The 18,342-nt window shown below is 38.6% G+C and overlaps 1 protein-coding gene across 1 annotated transcript in view; it reads right to left on the bottom strand.

Moving 5' to 3' along the window:
- The window catches only part of WDR64 (WD repeat domain 64), a 136,751-nt gene that overhangs the window by 76,625 nt on the left and 41,784 nt on the right, over positions 1-18,342 (bottom strand). Inside the window, exon 9 of the mRNA XM_047077344.1 lies at positions 5,169-5,248. Within this exon, the coding sequence (XP_046933300.1) occupies positions 5,169-5,248 (80 nt within the window). The remainder of the gene's footprint in view (positions 1-5,168; positions 5,249-18,342) is intronic.

Here is an 18,342-nt window from a genome sequence, read left to right as displayed (position 1 = left end):
AGCAAAGAGAACTGACTTGAGCTCAGGTTTCCGAGACGACCGGTTGCATGATGAATTGAGGCAAACCATTCTCTTTTCTGGGGCCTCAATTTCCTTACCTGCAAAATTTTGATCTCCCAAGATTCCTTCCCATTCTAAAGTTTTATGATTGTGTGCTGTGGAGGGAGGGGATTACTACAGTGAGAGTACAGAGCAACCAGGAATTGGTAAAGGTAATGAGAAAAACTCCAGATTATCAGCTACATGATTCATACTGAATAATTCCTATAATGCAGTATCTTGCTTGCATTCTCTTTTCATTGGCAAGTATGTTCAGAACCTGAGCCTCAGGCCCACAGGTAGTTGGGCTTTACCACTCCTGGAGGATGAAGCCGGGCTATTCTCAGAAGAAAATCTGTGACTTGTATGACACAGGAAGAAGGATACAATGAAAGATTATGACTTGAGAAATGTGGCAAACGAAGAGCTTTGTCCAGTGTGCATTATGACAGAAACCCATTGTGTGCTACCAGAGTCTTCCAGTTGGGTTTGTTTTTTATTGATAGTAATGGAATCCTTACGTGGTCTGTGTGGTGGTTATTTGGAGCCAGAATGATCAGAAAGGGACATGATACTAAGCTCTAAATGTCTACAGTGCTTAATCTGTATTGTTATTGTTACGATTATTAATCTGTTGACTCATGATCCATGTTGTATTATAGTTATGTATTAATATGTCTTATTTGTATGATTAGATTTAGAATTCTAGAAGGTTAAAATACAACCCGATCTCTATGACACATAATGCCTAGTCTGTAAAGCTGTGCAAGAAATATTTGTTGAATGAAATATTAACAAGTGCATGCAGAGCCTCCAAGTTACCTTGGATGGCAGAGAATTGTTTTTATACACTGGAACTTCCAAAGTAGGAGTTTAGGTCTTAAAACGCCAATAGAGATGGATATTAGCTTTAAAAAAAATTCTTCATGGTCACTACAACAATGCTCAGGAAGTTTGCAATTTTTTTGTTTGTTTTGTTTTGTTTTTGTAAATACCTTGTCCTGGTTTGGCTTTTTTTTTTTTTTTACCTCCCTGCAAGAGCTTCTATTTTTTCAAGCTCATCAAATGTCCCTGCATATTTCACACATTCAACTATGCCTAGCAAAGCTGCTTTCATAGTATATTTTGAGTCATCAGCTGGTACATACAGTACATTTAGCAATGTGCTTGGCTGAGTCACTAATCAACAAGAGTATTCTCCTGAGGAAAATGTGTTTTCAGTTATTGAGGAATTGCATTTTCTACTAATAGAAGCTCTGTAACTGTGACAATTTAATAAATTTTGCATGGTGAAAAGTATCAGTTGCCTGTCAGTCATACTGCTAGATGTTTTGGTTTTGTAAGAAAGCTAGAAAACCTATAATTAATAAGATGTCAAAGCTATAGCTGGGCATCTTATAATATAATGACCACTGAAGTTATAATGAAGGTCAAATACCGTATTCCATAAACACTGAAGTGGTTTGAGTTCCAGAATTTTACCAAACACGTTTGTGTTTTTTCCCCCTCAGAAATGATTAAAATACCTAATACTACAAAATATATGAAACCTGGTCAATTCTTACATTTTGAATTATTTTGTGTGAGAACAAAGGGCTGTTCAAAGGAGTTGATTAAGATGGAAGTGACAGTTTGTCTTTTCAGAAGAATCCAATTTAGGAATCAGAGCTCACTATAGCTGTGCCATTTTGCTTTCTTACAGGGTTTCCTGAGGAGGGTCTGAGTTGAATTAGGATAGAGGCCACTATATTTTCACCAAACTCAAGACATGCCATGCTGGGGACAGAGTCCATGGTAGTTCTATTCCCTGTCCCAGGACCACTGTGCTCTTGCCCTCATCCCCAGAACACCCCCACCTCCTTCTGATGAGTGGTCAGCATCATTTCCTCACAAGGAATAAGCCAAGACAGTCATTGGCTCAGCAAAGGGCAATGGGGATCAAGAAATTGTGAAAGAAGGACATCACTTCTTTTGAAAACATGTGATCTCTTATGTGTTCTAGACTTCAGTGCGGGGCTCTTTAAAGGATAACCTCAGTGCACCTGGGTGGCTCAGTGGGTTAAGCATCTCACTGTTGGTTTTGGTCCAGGTCATGATCTCACAGTTCCTGAGTTTGAGCCCCGTGTGGGGCTCTGTGCTCACAGCATGAGGCCTTGTGTGGGATTCTCTCTCTTCCTCGTTCTCTGCCCCTCCCCTGCTCACACCATCTCTGTCTTTTTCAAAATAAATAATAAATTTAAAATAAATAAATAAAAGATAACCTCAGTTAGCACAGCTTACAGACTTGGATCCCTGTTCATTTTGAGAAGTATCATCACCAAGCATCAGGAAACTCGCCCCCTGTGCAAGCCATGACTCCCACATACTACTCTGCAGACTCCCTTATACATATGCTTTGCTTTCTTGATGTCCTTGCTTGAAATTTAGAAGTCTGTGGCGCGTTAACGCCTCAGTTTTCTGAGTACACAAAGCTCTGACTATATATTGAGTAATACCTAATTAGCAGACTGGGTTCCAAAATTTCCAAAGAACATTTTAATTTATCTCCCGATGAACAGGAATTTCCTTAAACAATAGAATCAGGGTATTTTAAGCTCAAGGGAATCTTGGAATTGATGTAGTTCAACTTCCTCTGTTTACCAGATGAGGAAAGTGAGCAATGGGAGAGATTACATGATTGTTGAAAATCAGACAGTTGGTTAGTGTCCAGGTTATGACTAAACCCAGCTCTTCTAACTTTTAGTGCATTATTTTTACTTGTTTTGCTCTTCGATAGACTACTGTATATTTTTTTAAAAATAATATTCAAACCATAAACTAGTTTTAAGTAAGTGTTGTGAAAGGGCCCAAAGCTGAGCACAAATTTCAATATAAACTTCAAATATAAACTTGAAGAAAACTTTAGCTTTCTGTCCTCGGGGGAGATTACCCAGGTGTGCAGAGACAGTGTGACTATCTTTACACAGTTGACCCTTGAACAACACAGGTTTGAACTGCGTGGGTCCACTTATATGAGGATTTTTTTTTTTTAATAAATACACTATGGAGCTATAAATGTATTTTTTTCTTCCTTATGACTTTCTTAATAACATTTTCTTTTCTCTGGCTTACTTTATTGTAAGAATACAGTGTATAATACATCAAACATTCAAAAAATGTGTTAATCGGCTGTTTAGGTTATCTGTAAGGCTTCTAGTCAACAGTTGGCTGTTGGTAGCTAAGTTTTGTGGGAGTTAAGAGTCACTTAAAGTAGGGATTTTCTACTATAGGGGGTCAGTGTCCCTGACCACTGCATTGTTGAAAGGTGGACTGTACTTATCAATATTGCACTTCAGGGCTGAAGCATGATAGGAAACTCTTGATAGGAAAACAAAGGTGTGTGTGTTTTGGGGGAAGGAATTTGAAGGAGCCAGTTGCATTACTCACTGAACAGTTTTGCTCTTTTAATAAATATTTTTGCTCTAAGAATTTACCAAATGGTACATTTGTTGGTGACAGCTTGCTTCTTAAAAATCTTGTTTGCTCTTTCCCTTGATAAAGTTCAGATCTCCAGTATAAGCCATTTTCTTGATGTTTGTTTGAGTTTCTGTTTTGTTCATTTACATCTTTCAAGTCTACGTGATCTTTATTTAAGGTGACTCCGATCTCCTTGAGGTACCCCAGGAGCTCTTCTTCTCACACATGTAGGCAGCCTGGGGCTGCCACATCCCCTACATCCAACGAGGCCTTTTTTTCATCACCAAAAGGAGCATCCTCTTGGGTGTCTAATCACATGTGACATTTAAGTTCAAACTTGAGATCTGCTTGCTCTCCTTCCCATGTAAGCAACCTCTTCCTGATCTCTGGTGACAATACAGCTGCTGCTCTTCTGTTTCTCCTACTTTACACACTTGCAGCTGGTTGATCCGTCTTGTTAATCCCAATGCCATTCTTACTTCAGGTTTTATGACTAGTTTCTTTCCCAGGCCTTTGGGACTGGCCCTCTCTTTTCTTTTTCCATTGCTCCTACAATTCAGACCCTCCCCACTTCACTCATGACTTCTGGAACAGCCTCCTAACTGGAACCTCTGAGTTCTTTTTATTCCAATAAAACCCCCATATGTTTGCCAAAATGACTTTGCCTGTGTGTTATAGATGGATTGAATTAATACTTATTGAAAAGCAACTATGTGCCAGGCATACATTATCTCAGTTAATCTTAAACACCACCATGTGTGGGTTTTGTTATTGTTAGTATTATTATTTGTAGATTTGTTTTGAGCACTTATTATGTGCTAAGTACTTTATTTGAATTTGAATTCTTATATATAATCTTATGAATAGATACTGTTATTAGTCTCACTTTCCAGTAGATGGAAGCTTAAAGGAATGAAATAAACTCCCCAAGGCCACACAACTTGCTGGAAAGACAACCAGGATTTTCAGCCAAAAGGTCTGACTCCAGAGCTCAGGCTCAAACCATCCTCCTGCACCCCAGGATTATAGGTGATGAGTCTGAGGCTCAAGAACCTCTTCATCCTCCACTTTCCCCTTCAAGCTTCTTATAATATCATCTTTCCCTTACTCTTGTAGCCTATATTACACCATCCTTAACCCTTAAATACTAGTGTGTTTCAAGGCTTGCTCCCTGGCCTCCTTTCTCCTAACTCTAAAACACTGGCCCCTGACCTTTGTGGTCATGTATCCCATTGAAGATTTGATAAAATTTGGAACTACCTTTCCAGAAAAATGCACATAGACACACAAGTGTCATTAGCTTTCAGGGGCCTCCAGAACTCCTTTAAAACCCTGGGGGACCCAGTCTAGGAACTCATGCTCTCACATGTTGAAATAACTTCTAGAGAGATTAAAGGTCTGAAGGTAAAATATAAATAAAGCAATAAAAAACTATAGTAAATACAGGAGAAAGTATATCACATATTCTGGTGCTGAGGAAGAACTTTCTAAGTGTGCCATCAAATCCAGAAGGCACAAAGAAAAAGTCTGACAGATTTAGGCAAAATTTTTAATTCTCTAAAATGTTTTCCTAGGAGTAAAATTCTGTAGGCTTATGAAGACCACCGTATTAATCAAGGAGAGCGCTGTTTGCCAAGTAGAAAATCTCTGTATGATATGAACTATCCCCTTACCTCCAGTGACAATCACGTTTGCCTTTGTACAGTAACAAAAAGTGTTTGCTCCTCTTGGCATGGAGAACTCTCTGACAGGCCTGGGAAACACAAATGAGATGTAAAACTTCTACATTTTTCTTTATAAAGCGAATTCTAACTTATACATAAGTTATGTTCAGTAGACTCATTTCTAAGCTGGTTGTAAATCAGGAAGTATGGTAAGTAATGATGACAGCTTCGCTGGCCCACAGAATCCATTCATTCCATAATGTGATTTACCACAGCGCTTTGTATTCTTTCTGCTTAGCGGGAAATCAAGTCTTCCACCCTGGGAACTATGCTTGTGCTCATGGAAGGACTGTCAGACACCGACCATTCTCGATCCAGAAAGGCTATTGGGCGGCTGACTGAGTCCATTTGGTACACACAACACCAGGAATGCCTTTGGACGCATCCTCCTCTACCACCACCCACATGCCACCTTCTGTCAAGTCCTCTAAAATATCCTGAAATATTACCACTGTTTCCACTACAGTGTCCAGGTTAAAGACTCCATTCCCTCTGACCAGACCTTCTACAGTAAACTGCTAACTTCTTAGCCTCCACCATGTCCATTCTCCTGTCCACATTCCCACTTCAAGTTCTGCTGTCATGTTACAGCCAGGGTGACCCCTAAAACCTGAATCGGAGCACACCACTTCTGTCCAGGGATTTCCTGAAGTTCTAAGAGGATCCAAGCTCCTTCACCTGGCCCACTTGGCCCACATGGCCTTGGGTGGCCAGGCTTGTTCCATGCCTTCTCCTTTCCCTTCATGCTGTGATCCAGCCATGTTACTCTAGCCACCCTCCCTCTGGCCACACTAAGCTCCTTCACTCCCTCCATAAGACATTCTGCACAGGCCAAAGATGTGCTTGCTTGAGATCCCGGCCTTTCTCCACCCATCCTTCTGTGAGCATCAGTTCAAAAGCTACTTTATCAGAAAAGCCTTGCCTCAACTCCACCCTCTTGCCCCCACCAACTAAGCAGTATTTTTTGTGTTATTGTCTCTCCTGGTGCCATATTATTTTCCCTGTAGCATATATATATCATATAATTTTAGTATATAGGTTTTGAGTGCTAATTTAGTATCTGTGAGTAGTATTGTGCTGTACTTAAAAGAGCCCAGGCTTCAGTGAAAATGTGTGGGCTTAAATCCTGGCTTCATCACTGTGCCTTCTGACTTATTGTTTTGTTTGTTTTTGTTTTTAGAGAGAGAGAGACAGTGAGTATGAGTGGAGGAGAAAGGTAGAGGGAGAAAGAAAGAATCCCAAGCAGGCTCCATGCTCAGTATGGAGCCGGAGACGGTGCTCAGTCCACAAACAATGAGATCATGACCTGAGCCAAAATCAAGAGTCGGACGCTCAACCAACTGAGCCACCCAGGTGTTCTATGCCTCCTTGTTCATTAGATGAGATAATAATAATAATACTGACCTCTGATACTAGCAATAGTTGAAAGCTGTTACTGCATCTGACCAGATGGGGTGAAGGAAGAGACGTGTTTATGTGAAGAGGGACACCTGGAGGGAGCCCTGGATCAGGAATTAATGAGGCACTGAAGCAGGGAGGGAGGGGAAAGACAGCAGCTGGCCTTCATCTCCTCTTGCCTTGGATGTGTGTGTTATTTCCTTTCCTTTTTTCTTAAGCACAAATGGCAGCATATATCATTCTGTTCCTTGCTTTTTCACTTCATATTGTATCTTGAAGATATTTCCAAATCCGTACATAAAATACTTCCCCTTTCTTTTCCCCAAAGTTCATGAAAAGAAGCCTCAATGTAGTAACAGAAATCTAAAGTCGGAATTTAGAATTTTTAAAATGTTTAAATGTCCCAGATAAGAAATAGGAAGTTTTGGCGGGTGACTCATTTCAAGTTTTGCCAATGACACACTTGGTAAATGTAGTTGGTTGACTGACTGAGCTAAGCTTAATGGGGTTACACACCAGGAAAGACATCACTCTCTTCTACCCTTGTCTCCAAACACAGTCTCTTATGGTGTCACTTTGTACCAACAGCACAGCCTCTTGGGCTACCTTGTGTTAGCACAGCTTCTAAGATATCTACTGTGTCTCACGGGACATTCACACTGGCTCACCACACAGAAAGGTGTCACCCCTCCTCATTGTCCTGGGTCCCTCTGGCAAGAGAAGAATGTGTCCATTAGGCATGGAAAGCACATCACCTCAGGCTCACAGTACTTTCAGTGTCCTACAAAAATGTTCTAGTTGTTCTTAATCAGAAGGTTAAGAACAGGGCCAGGGTGCCTCAGTGAACCCTTATCTGTAAACAGCTCCCATAGCAAGATGGCACCAGCCTCAGTCTCATGTACAAGGTAGGCCCACATGGTCCATTCCATAGAAAAGAAAATGTAGCCACCATGGCACTTTGAGTATAGAAGACTCCCAATAAATATTTGTTTGAATATCCTTAAGATATGAACACCAGATAGACAACACCCCTTTCTGGAATCACAGAGAATAGAAATGTATTGATTCTGGGAAGTTCTCTCTGAAGTTTTCCCTGCTACTCTTGAGACAATGGCACTTCTGAAAGAGAAACATTTTCTAACAATTTCTTTAAAAAGTAAAAATAAAAACTCACTCTACTCTCAAAAGGCCCTGACTGAATGATAGTGTCCTTCACCTCAGCTTCCCTGTTATTGTTACACAAATCCAAGCCTGGGAGGGAAGAGGTCAGTCAAGGAAGTTAAAGGGGTGACTCTTAGTGCATGTGTGTCACATGACTGGTGCTGTTTACTGGATGGAAGATGGTGCCCAGACACAAAGGGACTCCAGGGAGATCCTGTGATTGATGAAGAAGGGCCATTGAGCAAGTAGGGTGTCTTCCTATCTTTTCTTCCCTTGGAGGTAAGGATAGTTGGTGGAAGTGAAGGCGGGATGCAAGGAAGAAGGTATTTTTATTTTCTCCTTGAGAATGTGAAGTAGGAAATTTCAGAATGACTCACATCAAGGTATTTTTTTAAGTGGCCCACACTCTGCATTGTTACCTGCCACTGATCCATATTGTGCCCATTCCCAAGGGACAAGTAAGGATGCAATAGAAAACTAAATCAGGAGTTGGTAAACTTTTTCTTTAAGGAGCCAAATAATAAATATTTTAGACTTTGCCATATAGTCTCTGTTGTCACAACTACTCAACTCTGCTACTGTGGCATGAAAACAGCCATAAATAATACATAAATGAATACGCATGGCTGTATTCCCATACTACTTCATGAGCAAAGAAATTTGAATTTCACATAACTTTCATGGGTCATGAAATGGGTCATCCCTTTGACTTGTTCAACAATTTGGAAATGTAAAAATAATTTTTGGTTTGCAGATGTAACAAAAACAGATGGCCTACTGGATTTGGTCCTTGTGGTTTTCTGACCCCTACTCTCAATGCCGGAGCACAAGGCCCAAACCACGACAGCTCCAGGTAGCTTCACCTGTTCTTAGTATTCACACTCATTTTTTGCTGCTTTTCAGCATCTTTACAAAGGGAACAAAAAAAGAACTTACATTTATTGAGTACTAACCATGTACTCACTTTACATGAGTTAACTTAGGTCATTTTCCTAAGACTATAAGGTAGGTATATTCATTCCCATCTAACGATGGGGAAACAGATTAAGAAGAGGTAATGTTACTGTGTTCACGGTGTTCAGTGCTCAGAAAGCTAGTGGTACTAGGATGGAAACCAGCTCTGTCTGGGTCCACAGCGACCCTATTATGAGGCAGTATACACTTCCCAGTATAAAAACCTGCCTCTGAGTTGGGTAACTGAGAAAAAGTAACGCTGAATAGTTAGTTGTTCATCTCTGGGAAGTTGTCAAGCTATCGAAGGGTTAAAGGTTCAACTTATGTCTTGCAACAGGCCCATATGCTTTACATGGTATAATTAATTGCAGATGTTCATTTTCTTGCTGGTACAAAACTCCATTTGTGAAATTACCATACAAAATTATAACCAAAATGGTAATCATATTTGAAATGGAAATTTTTTTGAGAGGAGTTTTTTCCTGCCTTCTTGGGAGTTGTGCTAGCTCCCATTTTAACAGCTGGCCAATTACGTATTAGGATAATTGCAGTTTCATCGGGCTCAACTTAAGACTCATTATAGGAAATTGCAGAAATAGGAATATGTTGAATCTAGGGGTGAAATGGACCTGACTCTCCTTCTATTGAGATGACTCTCCAGTGGCACTGACAGTTCAGGAAAACATTATTATACTGTATCACTTGAGAAATCTCTTTAGCTTCTAGATTTAGGAGAGTGGCCCAAGGAAATAGTTGAAAAACTCAGCCATAATCTTACTGAATGGATCGATGATCACCGTTTGCTGAGGTTGGCTGAGTATTTTTATCTCAGTTTCCTGACTCCCTCAGGCTGAATGTATCATCAACCACATTCCAGAAGTTATGGTAAATACTAGGAAGCTCAGAATTGGGCTCAAAGACAAACTCCTGACTCTTGCAAAATAGATGATTTCAGAGCAAAGACCAGAAGTATTGGCTAGTTTGAAAATAAAATCTTCTAGCAATCTGTTTATGACTACTAAGTACCAAATCTATGGAACACTGTGGAGACGAGGAATTTAAATTCCCTACAATACCATTACATAAATTAGAAATACATACAAATATAGATTTTGAAGAAAATGTATAAACAAAAAGATACATTGAACCCAATAGAATGGTGTTGTGTGTGTACGTGTGTATGTGTGTGTGTGTGTGTGTGTGTGTGTATGTCTGTGCATGCATGCATGGGAAAATGGATTGGAATCCAGGATAAAAAGGAATACAATAAGTGAAGGAGAATGTAAACAACTTAGTCCTGCTCTTGAGGTTACTCCACTGGGGGAGAAAAGAAATTAGATTGGCTTAGAATCATGCTAGTTGAAGGGCATATTTTCCCTCACAAAAAGAAGGCATACAATCTAAATGAGGTCAGGAAGATTACCATCTTGTTTAAAATCTAACACAAGAATCACCACTTGATAGATAGATCCTAAGCTTTGGAAAAAGGGAATATGTGCCCCATCATAACTTGTTCCCCAAGGAAAAATATTAGTGCTTTTCTTTCCCTCCCAGTATTGTCATTATTATGGATTTTGACAGTGCATGGAAATCAACGTGTTCTTTAAAAATCAATTCTTTGTGAAACAGCATGAACATCTATAAGCAAATAATAAACCTTTAAATTATTACAGTATTTTACAGTTTTTTTTTTTAATTTTTTTTTTCAACGTTTATTTATTTTTGGGACAGAGAGAGACAGAGCATGAATGGGGGAGGGGCAGAGAGAGAGGGAGACACAGAATCGGAAACAGGCTCCAGGCTCCGAGCCATCAGCCCAGAGCCTGACGCGGGGCTCGAACTCACGGACCGCGAGATCGTGACCTGGCTAAAGTCGGACGCTTAACCAACTGCGCCACCCAGGCGCCCCTATTTTACAGTTTCAAGGTACCTTCACTCATCTCAGCTCATTTGAGCAGTGCAAAAGTCCTGGGAGCTAACAAAGTTACTATTTTCCCCATTCATTAATGAGGCTATTGAGGTTCAGATAAGTAACATGCCCAAGACCACTTGGCCAAGAAATAAGTGGCAGAAGTGACATTAGAAGTCATTTGCTTCCTCATAAACTTATTCCTTTACTAACATTCTCTCTTAATAAATAGCTTAGCCACGCAAATGGGCCTCCCAGACAGAAACCCAGCAGCCTGCTACTGCCCTAAGATTTCCTCTGGATCTTGGATGATTTGCTCTTCACCTCATTCAGTTCTTTGCTCAAATGTTAGCTCCTCATAGCAGTGTCTCCTGACGATCCTATCAAAAATACTATCTGCAGTCACTCTATCCTGTAACCTTACTTCATTTCCTAAATTTCTATTATTTATAGGATTGTCTTTCCCACTTGGATATGTGCTCCAGGAGAGGAGAGTTGATCTTTTTTGTATACCATTATATCAATTCTTGGAACAGTTTTTGGTCTATAATAGTCGTTCAATGAATATTGTTACAAATGAAAAAATGAAATCTAGATTTCTCTCTTTATTTCTTTTATCCAGTAGGTCACCAATTCTTATCAATTTTACATGAATCTCTTCTCTCTCCATTTTTATTTCCACTGGTTAAGTTCAAGCTCTCATCAGTTCCTTTCTGAATTATTACCCTATATTCCCAGTTCTCTCCTTTCCAACTTGCCTTTCCCCAATCCATTCTCCATCGTGTTGCTAAGGTGGTCTGTCAAAAATACTTCTTTGACCATTCTGCTTGCCAAAGCATTCAATAGCTTCCTATAGCTCTCAGGTTAATATTCCAACTCTTCAGCATAATATACTGGCTTTTTCATTTTTTCCCTGTCCCTCCTCATCTTTCCCAACACTTCTCCCTCTCTGTGTTCCAATAATATTGATCCACTTACAGTTTCTAGAACTCGCCATTTTCTTTTTCACTTCCACACCTTTGTAAATGTCATTTCTTTAATGGGGCTATTTATCCACTCTCAATGCAATAGCTTTGCCTGGCTAATTGTTATCAGGTCTTCAAAACTCAGCATGCATGAGCCCTTCTTCAGGAAGACTTCCCCAATTTTTCTCCCTTCAAAATCCTATGTAGGATGCTCTAAGAACTCTTTTCTGCTCCCATACACCTCTCTAATATCTATATCATGACACTTAGCCTCTGTGGGAATCTATTTGTTTTCTCTCTCATCAGATACAAGATCAAGGAACTAGTCTTATTCATCTTTAAATTACCAGCACAGAGGACAATGCCTCAAATATAGTAACTCATCAGTAAGTATTTACTGAACAAATGAAGATTCAGACTCTGGAGCTTCTTCTTGTTTCATCAAATTCCTCAAATTATAGGACAATTGGTTAGACAATGTTAGATATAGTAATAGCTCTCGACAAACTTAGTGTCTTGGGAAGGCACACCCTTAATCATAATTAAAAGATAAATAAAAACACTGAGGCACATAAAGGATACCTAAATCAGTTGGGAAAGGAGGTTCTGGGAGAAGGTCAGGAAAATTTCCTAGAGTTGGTATCAACTGATCCTTGAAGAATTATGGGATCAATTATACCTCAATAAAATTGGGAAAAAGTTAAAAACAAAAAACTTTCCTCTTTTCCATGAAACAAACAAACAAACAAACAAAAGGATTATGGAGGTTGAGGGAATAGAAGTAAGAGGAAGAGAGGGGAGAGTATTTAAGGCACCAAACAGGTATAAAATCCCAGCATGTACATGCTCCTACCCTGAGAGCAGCCACGAACTCAGAGTTACAGGAGCTTAAGTACAAGGCAGTGAAAGGCAGTGAAGGGGATGAGGTAGAGAGGCTGGAAGAGACTAGACCATGGAGATGCTATGGCAGGGGATGGAAAACGTGAAAGTTATTGAGATGGCTGGATATCATCTTTATCAGAATACTCTGGAAGATTAAGGGACAATAGTCTTGGCAGGGATAAAACTGAGGCAGGACGCTAGTTGAAGATAGCCTAGGGATATAGAGATACGGAAGATAAGACAGATTCAATGAGTGTTTATAAGAGAACATAGAAGGATATGTTGATTGGTGGTTTGCGGGCACAGAGGAAGGAATCATATGGGGTTGTCAGATTTCTGCCTATGAGTTGATGGATCATAGTAATTGGATGGACCAAGAAAAAATATTTTAAAAATCCTGTAAAATATATAGCTTAAGAGGTGAAGGATTTAAGTTCAGTCGTGAACATGAGTTTGAGGGGCTATGAAATATCCAAGTGGAGATGGTGAGCAGGTATACGAAGTACAAAGTTCAACATAGTTTGGGTTTCATAGCATATAGATGTTCATATGTTAGAGAATAGGAACATCACCCAAGAAGTTCCTAGAAAGTGATAATTAAAGTTAGCTAAGCACAGAACTCTAGAGAACACCCCATTTAAGAGCAAATACAAAAAGAGGAGTCATAGGAAAAAGAATAATAAGATACCAGGAGAAAACTCTGGCTTCCCAAAAGCTAAGAGGATAGAGTTTCAGGGTGAGTGAGATCAGTAATGCCAAATGCCCTGAGGCTATCTGATATGTTAAGTTTCCATTGGTTTGACAATGTAGACATCATTGGCCAACTTGAGAGTCCCTTCTACAGAGTAGAAGGGGAGACACTGCATGAGAAAAGGTTATGGAGGGAACAAATAATGTGGAGGTAGTGGAAGTGGTGAGTGTGGAGTACTTTTTCCAGGGAAAGTGTAGTATGAAAGCTCAAAGGAGGTTATAGGTCAAGAAAAGCATCACTCACATCAGAAGAGACTTAAGTATTGTAGGTGGAAATGAGAGACTAGGACAAACAGATTAGCAAGCTAAAAAAAAAAAAAAAAAAAGCAAGGCCGCCAATGGAGGCTTTTCTATTTCAACAAAAAAGAAAGATCAAGGATAGGTGTGGATATAGAAAATTCCAAATGATGTGGGATGTTGGGAATTACTCCAAAGGCCTTAGGGTTTTGTGGTCATGAAGGGCCAACATCAATGGAGGTGGGGATAGTCTGAGGTAAACAGGGTGAAATAAGGACTCTATGGAGCAGTAGGGTTGGGATTCTGATTGGTGTTTGACAGATGGGGTGCATGGTAGATGAGGTGCAGGGCAGAGAATGCTGGTGATACATGAGCTCAGATGACTTACCTGGGGTCCAGGTAAGGAGGGAGACAAGAAAGTCAAGGAGAAAACTGACAAAATTTGGAGATGAAGGATTAGAGGCCTCAGTGAGGTCATTGAGAAGGCACAGAGAGAGTCACAGCTTTTAAGAGCCAACAGTGTAAGACAGAGAGGCCAGAGAGAGGGATACCGGGGATTCTGAAGACAAAACTTCTAGGTGCTTGTCAATATTATTCAGCCTAATCTTTTGATTTCCATTTTGTTTTAATTTCTTTTAAGAGAGAGAGCACACCTCTACACTCAACATTGAACCAATCCAGGACTCGATCCCATGACCCTGGGATCATGACCTGAGTTAGAATCAGGAGTTGGTCCCTGATCAACAGACTGAGCCACCCAGGTGCCCTGGGTTTCTACTTTGTAATGTGAGATTGACAATACCCAACTAAACACATCAATGTAAACATATTCTTTAAGAAGAAATAAGCCACCTAATTCATCCAAAAATGGACTTGGCATGCTTATTGTTAGCTGCTATGACCTTTCTTGTTTAATAGAATCTCTGCTAAATTTATTTTCATCATCCCCTATATAAGGCTTGTTCTTATCTCCAATAGGCTTCCTAGAGGGCTATCATTTATCACTCTCTTTTCTAAGCTCCTATTATGCCCATAATCATAAACCATTCAACTGAAATTAACATGCTTTGCTTTGCAATGTGAATTATCCTATGCAGTTGTGTGCTGGTAAATGTTTAATATTCAGCAGGGGCCAGGGAAGTGGAGGTGGGGGAGGGCATTTGTTTATAACATTTGCTGTTTTTCATTGTATAAATATTCCTATGGTGGCCAATTTCAAATGAGTAATGTGACGTCTCTGAACTTGGAGTCTGGAAAAGATACACAGTTATACACCATTATATAGTATTCCCATGTTCTTAAGGACATAAAATCCTTGAGGATATACATAATAGTAAAATGTAGTAAAATAAAAAGTGATGAGCTTGGAGTATTTATTGCTTTTGGTTTTAATATACTGGAATTCTGAGCTTATATAAATTTTAAATGATGGCAGTGTTTAAGAAATTTGCCAAATTCCTGAAATCTTAGCAATCAGCTCTCATAAACTGATATGAGCTGACTCCAGCATGGCACTGATTTTATGTCTGTATTTCTTGTCATCTTACCTAGATTTAAGCATTTAAATGCAGGGATCACGACTTAAACACATTTGTATTGTCCACAGTGCTTACCACATAGTGACTTAGTAAATATTTGTTGAATTACTGATACACTTCTGGATTCAAGGCTGAACTACATGGCCTGTATAGCTTTCTGGTCACCATATTGATGGTTAGAATTACCCTGGTGAATGTACTGGAAATATTTGTGTGGGTAAAATCACGTGTGTAGATTTGTGTATCTTGGAAATGAAAATCCTTTCTCTGGATGTTGAAGTAGAATATACATGTACTATAAGGATAAGGGCATATTATATTTCATGTGCTTTCACAAATGCTTCTTTATGGTTATAAACATATCATGAATTGCCAACACAATACAAAATCAATTAGAAATTAAGTTGCATCTATTCTTAATTAAATGTTTCAGAAATGCACTCCCTTAAAACATCAGAGTGTAATCACGAGTAGTTAATTATGTTACAGAAACTAAGTGAAAATTAATTATGCCATAGAAATGATATTTATGGAATCAGATCTGGTGTTAAGAAATGAAACTATTTTTAATGTTCTGTGAAAAGTTTTTAATTCATTTCTCAGTGCAATATATTATATGTCAAGATAAATATTTTTTATCTTTTTTGGATGATGGGAAAATACGTTTCTTTCATGAAGATTACAACTTTCAAGAAAATGGAGGGTAGTCAGTCATTTCAGAGATGTGATATTCTCTTCTTCCATAACATTTCTAATTTTGTTAGTCTGTTTCTTAAATTAAAATTCTAGCCCTGTATGTGTAGAGGCTATCTTTTTCTCTCACTTTTTGTGAATTTCGTTAAAAAACTCAATAGGAAGGACCTGGAAGTTACCATTTGTGTTTTGTTAGGGAAACACTATTCATTATTTTTTCTACTATGTATTTTAGTTTAACCCTAATGTAAAAGGAGAAAAGCCCAAGTCCTATAGGTAAGACTCAATCTCTTGTTCTTTACATAGAAGAGCTGAAATTCATAAAAAATGATTACAATGAGTTTTAAAGAAGGGAATTAAATTATCAAGAAGAGATTTTTATTGTCTTAAGTTTTGACCCTTAGTCTTTTGTTTTGTTTTCATCTTTTCAGGTTTTTTTTTTTTTGATCTGATATGTATATACATTGTGAAAGGATTCCTCCCCATCCAGTTAACTAATATAACCATCACTTTGAGTATTTTTCTTTGTTTTCTTTCTTTCCTTCCTTCTCTCTTCTCTTCTCTTCTCTTCTCTTCTCTTCTCTTCTCTTCTCTTGTCTTCTCTTCTCTTCTCTTCCCTTCCCTTCTATTCCCTTCCATTCTCTTTTCTTCTCCTCTTCCTTCCTCTTTCTTTTCTCCCTTCCTTCTTTCCTTCTTTCCTTCCTTCCTTCCTTTTTTTTTCTTTCTAGAACATTTAAGTCCTACTTTCGGGAAATTTCAGTTATACAATATAGTGTTATTAATGATAGTCGCCAATACATCCTCAGATCTTATTCATTTGTAACTGCAAGTTTATACATTTTTCTAACTTTTCCCTATTTCCCCCAACCCAGCCCCTGGCAACCACTTTTCTACTCTTTATTTTTGTGAGTTTGACTTTTGGGGGGGATCCCACATGTAAGTGATACCATTCAGTATTTGTCTTCCTCTTTCTGGCTTATTTCACTTAGTATAACTCTCCAGGTTCATCCATATTGTCACAAATGGCAAGGTTTCATTCTTTTTATGGCTGAATAATATTCTATTGTATTTATGTACCAATTTTCATATCCATTTATCCATCGATGGGTCGTTACTTTGTTTCCATATTTTGGTTACTGTAAATAATGCTATAAGAAACATGGTGGTGCGTATTATCTTTTTGAATTAGTGTTTTGTATTCTTTGGATAAATACCCAGAAGTGGAATTACTGCATCATGTGGTAGTTCTATTTTTAATTTTTTGAGGAACTTCTGTATTGTTTTTCATAGTGACAGCACCAATTTACATTCCTACCAATAATGCACCAAGGTTCCCTTTTCCCTACATCTTCACGAACATTTGGTGTTTCTTGTACTTTTGACTTTAGCCATCCCAACAGGTGTGAGGTGATATCTCATTGTGGTTTTAATATGCATTTCCCTGATGACTAGTAATGTGGAGCACCTCTTCATGTACCTGTTGGTCATCTGTATGTCTCCTTTGAAAAAAAATTTCTATTCAGATCTTCTGCCTATTTTTATTTATTTATTTATTTTTTTTATTATTATTTTTTTAAAATTTTTTTTAACGTTTATTTTTGAGACAGAGAGAGAGCATGAACAGGGGAGGGGCAGAAAGAGAGGGAGACACAGAATCTGAAACAGGCTCCAGGCTCTGAGCTGTCAGCACAGAGCCGGACGCAGGGCTCGAACTCACGGACCATGAGATCGTGACCTGAGCCGAAGTCGGATGCTCAACCGACCAAGCCACCCAGGCGCCCCCCTTCTGCCTATTTTTAAATTGGATTGTTTTTTGCTCTTGAGTTGTATGAGTTCTTTATATATAAAACATATATAAATATATAATATGTAAATAAACTATATAAATAAATTAAATTAAATATTTTTATATAAGTATAAATATTTATAATATTTAGATATTAGCCCCTTATCAGATATATGATTTGCAAATATTTTCTTCCACTCAGTAGGTGGTTTTTCATTTTTCTTAGGGCTTCCTTGCTGCACAGAAGCTTTTTAGGTTGATATAGTCTCACTTGTTTACTTTTGCCTTTGTTACTTTTGCTTTTGGTGTCAGATTTAAAAAATCACAGCCAAGATTAATGTCTTACATTACTTACATTACATTTACTCTATGAGTTTTATGGCTTCAGTTCTCACATTCAGGCCTTTAATCCATTTTGAGTTCATTTTTGTGTATGGTGTGAGTTAGGGGTCCAATTTTATTCTTTTGCATGTGGCTGTCCAGTTTTCCCAATACCATTTATTGAAGAGACTGTCTTTCCCATAGTGCATTCTTGGCTTCTTTGCCACAATTAATTGATCATATTTGTGTGGGATTATTTCTGGGCTTTCTATTCTGTTCCATTGATCTGTGTGTCTGTTTTTAGACCTATGCTATACTGTTTTAATTACTATAGCTTTGCAATACAATTTGAAATCAGGGAGCATAATGCCTCCAGCTTTGTTACTGTTTCTCAAGATTGATTCACCTACTTGGGGGCCTTTTGGGGCCCCACACAAATATTGGAATGCTTGCTCTATTTCTGTGGGGAAAAATGTCACCGGAATTTTGATACGGATTATGTGGAACCTGCAGATTGCTATGGGTAGTA

The sequence above is a fragment of the Lynx rufus genome, unplaced genomic scaffold (assembly GCF_022079265.1).
Source record: "Lynx rufus isolate CCGP_SWC_20201006 ecotype Redwood Valley unplaced genomic scaffold, mLynRuf1.p SCAF_15, whole genome shotgun sequence".
In the NCBI taxonomy this organism is placed as follows: Eukaryota; Metazoa; Chordata; class Mammalia; order Carnivora; family Felidae; genus Lynx; species Lynx rufus.
Note: the sequence above shows the minus strand (reverse complement) of the source record. Positions and strands in the feature narration are given on the sequence as shown.